Raw genomic sequence first — 5,000 nt, forward strand, 5'->3', positions numbered from 1 at the left:
ATTTGCTTTTATTTTTTTATTTATCAGTTGAATTATTTATCTGTTTACCTACTTATTCGATCATCTGTCTATCAACCTATATAATTATTTACCCATTTCTCTATCTATTTATATATCTGTCTATTCGCTTATCTATTCTGTCATTTCTTTCTTTTTCTTTTTTTTTATCTGCCTATTAAACTATCTCTCTATTTCATTGTCTCTCTATTTATCTATGTATTTAATTGTCTCCATTTATCTATATATTTCATTGTCTCTCTATTTATCTATCTATTTAATTCTCTCTATTTATCTATCTATTTAATTGTATCTATTTATCTATTTAATTGTCTCTATTTATCCATCTATTTAATCATCTCTCTATTTATTTGTCTAATTATTCGTCTCTTCAACTATGTAATTATCTATCAGGTGCCCCATCTATCTACCTGTGTGTAACTTCACTGGTCTGTGTTTCAGCTCGGTGTCAATGGTTACTCTTTTATGGTAAACAAAAATGGCTACGTATTGTATCATCCAGACCTTCGGCCGGTGGTAAGTCCCTCTTCGTAGTCTTCCTGTTGTTATTTTAGTTCACCTTTGGCCTCCTATAAACCAATTTTTTCTGCTCCTCCTTTTTTTAAAGAGAGAGAAAACCGAGGCGTAGGTCTTTTTAGCCCAAATGACAGATTTAAATGCAGAAAGCCCATTTTAGATTGACAGCCACGATCAAGTGGGTATTTTTTAGCCTAGCTTTTGACTCCTACATTTTATATAAGTTACGATGCCTTTCCCTAGCTATTTTGTCCTCCAGTATTTTGTAGGCATATAGGCTATTTACAAGCCCTATTAGTCAGTCATGCAGTCTCATTAATTTATGTTTTAGAAATACTAAGATTTAGAGGTTTCGTCCTGGATAATCATCAATTTTTTTGTACTTTCTTTTGGATTCCCTTTCTATTTTCTGTCACTTTTCTGTCCTTGTTTTCCCCCCTAGCACGAAGAAGCAAATGCTGAGGTACTGAGGAAGTCTCGAGATAAGCGTAAATGGGTAACATCTATTATTTCCTCTCCATGTAGGCACGGCATAATCAAAATGCGTCTCGGGGCAGAAGTACCCAGACCATGTTCTCTATGTTTGTGGCGATGTTTAGATCAGTTACTAAGGGTGTGACACTATTGTATCCTCTTTATTTCCTCACGGAGACCCCTTTTCATCAACCACTTGCCTCCACGACCATCACCGTTGCCACTTTGGACTCCCCTCTCCCCTCCCTCGACCTCCCTCCCCACCCACCCCCACTGCCCTCCCTTTGTAAACCTTCCCTTAACCCCCTTAGTCTATAACTGCCCTCCCTCCCTCCCTCCCTTAGTAGGCTAGCCCCTCCTCCCCTTCTCCCTTCACTTCTCCAGGCACTTTCCCTCCGCCTGCTTGCTTGGGTGTAGACTGACCCGACCGTAGAGCTCAACTAATGTTTGAAAACCGAACGACTGTGACTCCAACGACTTCTCTTTGGTCGGTGTTAAAGAGAGAAAGACAAAAAAAAAATAGAAATAAAAAAGAATAAACATGTTTAAGGAATAAACATGTTTTTAAGACAAAAAAAATAGAAATAAAAAAGGAATGTTTAAGGAATAAACATGTTTTTTTGCGCATTCAGGATAAGCTTCTATGTTGGTCTCTGGTGTCACAGTCGTTGGAAGTAATCTGACCCTCACCCTAATACCAAAGCAGTCACGGCATAAAAAGAAAATACTTTCTTTGTTTCCTAAATCTAGAATGTGATTTACCCTCAAACCTCCTGAGAATGTACTCCTCCCCCGTCTTTTCTAGAGATCCTGACTAAGAAAATATCTTCACTTGTGTAGTAAATGGTTTTAAACAGTGTCTTTAGCCAAAAGAAAAAAAAAAAAAAAAAAAAAAAAAAGCCCCTTTGTGTCCGTGTTATACTGTCTATCCGCCTGTTTTACCCCGCACCTCCCCCCCCCCCTTTCCACCCTATCTCACGAACCCGTCAAAAGAAAATTAACCCCTCACCCTTCCCTCACAAACCCCCTTTCCTCCCCTCCCCCATCCCCCTTACCCCTCACACGTGTGCGAAACTCACGTAGTCAAACTAAAAAAAAAAAAAATCTAGAGGAACAAACTCACCAAGTTCTCTCTAAGTCCCCCCCCCCCCTTGTCATGTACTCACCCTTAACCCTGTGTGTTCAAAAATGATAATGTATCCTTGTGTTATATGGTTTCTATGGTTGTCACACTCTTGGTCCATTTTAGCGGTCTTTCTTTAGTATAGAGGTTAGTGAACCTTCTCGTCCTCATCCTATATAAATGCCCTGCCACATGAGGGGAGATGAAAGCACAGACAGAGACCACCTCTTAATGGTTCTACGGTAACATATAAGTGTTGTGTGGTGTTTAGGAGAAAAAATAATCAGTGGACGTGAATATAATTGTTATTGTAAATTTGTATTATGATTTATTGAAATTATTGGTAGCTTATTATCTGCCGTAAATTCGTTGTTGTCTTTTAAAGTTGTGTTTTTTATTTTTTTTCTGTTTATTTTGATCTTCGCTTGTCCTTATACTCATCCTCCCTCCCTCCGTTCTCTTTTTGGCTTGTGTGTATCAGATTTACGTAAATTACAAACTCCGATTTTCAGAATAAACCAAAAAGACCAAACACCTCCACCCCCTTATTAAATCTATGTACGTATAGCTTCCGTTGTTTAAAATCGTCGTAGTTATTAAAAAAAAAAAAATGGATGTTCTCAGTCTCGCTTCCCGCCACTGGAATCTCATTGCCAGATTTCGCTTTAAGGAACCATTAACAGGTGATCTCCGACGTGTCAGCTGCATGATATTGAACGTCACCACGACAATAACATTTGGTTTTGATGTTATATTGTTTTGTTTTATTTTCTGACACAATCATGGTTAGAATTAATTTCCACAGTCTTCCACAGGTGTTTTCACTAACGTCTTTTTTTTTCTTTTTTTTTGTCTTGTTTTCGTTCTAATGTTTGGAATTGCTGTTGTTAATTTTGTTTTCTTTTGGTTTTCAATTAACCGTAGCATGGCATAGTCTTTTCATCACTGATAAAGAAAAAAAAGTAATGATAATTTTGCTAAATATATTTTTTATCAGTTGAGACGAAAACTAACTCACTTCGTAACTGTGTTTGTTTGTTTGTTTTTTTCTCTCTCGACCTAATATCGGAACATATATGGCCATTTTTTGTCTCTAACATACAGAAGTAATTTGCTGATATACATACATGGCCAATTTTTTAAAAAATCATTTACGTACATGGCCATTTTTTAATAATTTACGTACGTTACCCTTTTTTTTATTGATTTCTCAATTAATGCCATTGATACGGTGTTTTTTTTTTCTGTGAAACCTTTTTTTCCATTGATAAAAAAAATACTGACTGGATTTTAAAAGATTTTGAATGTTATATGTTTATATAACAGAACACATTTTTTTTCCTTTTTGAAAATATTTTATATATATATTTCCACCAAAATAACCATCAACAGAAGACATTTTTGTAATTATCTTACATTGCTTCTGGGCTTTGCTTCTGAAGCATCACTTTTTTTTTTTTTTTTTTTTTTTTTTGGTGAGAGGCAATTGATATTATGATTATGATAAAAGTGAGAATTGTATTCAAGAGGAAAATCATCCATTTTGTAAAGTTTTAACTTAGCTGTTATTTTTTTTTTTCATTGTTTTAGTCATATTATTTAGACTTTTTTGTTAAATATATAGTAATTCAATAACTTCTTTGTTTTTTATTATTGATTTTGCAGTTGTTTTTATTGTCATTATCATTAATGATTGTCATTTTCATTATTATTATCATTATCATTATTATTATCATTATCATTATCATTCCAGTCATTATTATTATTATTATTATTATTATTATCATTATTATTATCATTATTATCATTATTATCATTATTATTATCATTATTATCATTATTATCATTATCATCATTAATACCCCCATCATCATTTTCTTATTTTTATCTTTATTTTCTTTGTTGTTATCATTATCATTATCATCATTTTTGTAATCATTACCAGTATCATTATTATCATTATTTTATCATCATTCCCGATTATCATCAATATTCTATTTATATAAACACATTTTACATCACATTTTTTTATCTATTTTTTTTTTTTCTTTTATGGTTATTATTTTCCTAAATATCTATTATCAACACCAATTTATGCTCAGAATCTCCTCTCGCTTTACTCTGCACAAAATATATAATTCAATACTTCATAATTATATATTATTCAATTTATAGTTAGTCTTTTTTTCCCATATTTTTTTCGAATATAGATGCCACAACAGAATTATTTACTTAATTAACTTGATGATGATACATAAAGAGGGTTTGTGACTTTGGAATTGGTAATGATCAAAAAATTATCATTGACGATAATGGTATTCTGATAATTGTAATTGTAAAGACAGTAGTAATGTTAATGGTATTGATTGATAGTTGTAACAGAGATAATGAACATTACAAAAAAAAATGAAGAATGTAATAATGGTGATGATGAGGATGATGATAATGATAATGACAAAATAGTATTATTATCATCAAGTTTGTTATTATTATTATCATTATCAAGTTTGTTATTATTATTATCATTATCAAGTTTGTTATTATTATCATTATCAAGTTTGTTATTATTATTATCATTATCAAGTTTGTTATTAATATTATCATTATCAAGTTTGTTATTATTATTATCATTATCAAGTTTGTTATTATTATTATCATTATCATTATGATCCCTCCTATCGTCATGATTATTTTTGTCATTGTTTATCTTCATCATTCTTGTTGTTATCGTTCTTATAATAATAATGATGATGACAGCAACAACAATAATACTATTGTTGATGATGATGATGATGATGATAATAATGATAATAATAGCAATAGCTATAACAATGATGAAAATGATAACAATGATAATAATAATAATAAT

The 5,000-nt window shown here is 31.9% G+C and overlaps 1 protein-coding gene across 1 annotated transcript in view; it reads left to right on the forward strand.

The window, feature by feature from the left end:
- The window catches only part of LOC113824452 (voltage-dependent calcium channel subunit alpha-2/delta-3), a 143,840-nt gene that overhangs the window by 76,888 nt on the left and 61,952 nt on the right, over window positions 1–5,000 (forward strand). Inside the window, exons 13-14 of the mRNA XM_070130898.1 lie at window positions 460–534; window positions 977–1,030. Coding sequence (XP_069986999.1) covers window positions 460–534; window positions 977–1,030 — 129 coding nt within the window. The remainder of the gene's footprint in view (window positions 1–459; window positions 535–976; window positions 1,031–5,000) is intronic.

This window comes from Penaeus vannamei, chromosome 15 (assembly GCF_042767895.1).
Source record: "Penaeus vannamei isolate JL-2024 chromosome 15, ASM4276789v1, whole genome shotgun sequence".
Classification (NCBI taxonomy): domain Eukaryota; kingdom Metazoa; phylum Arthropoda; class Malacostraca; order Decapoda; family Penaeidae; genus Penaeus; species Penaeus vannamei.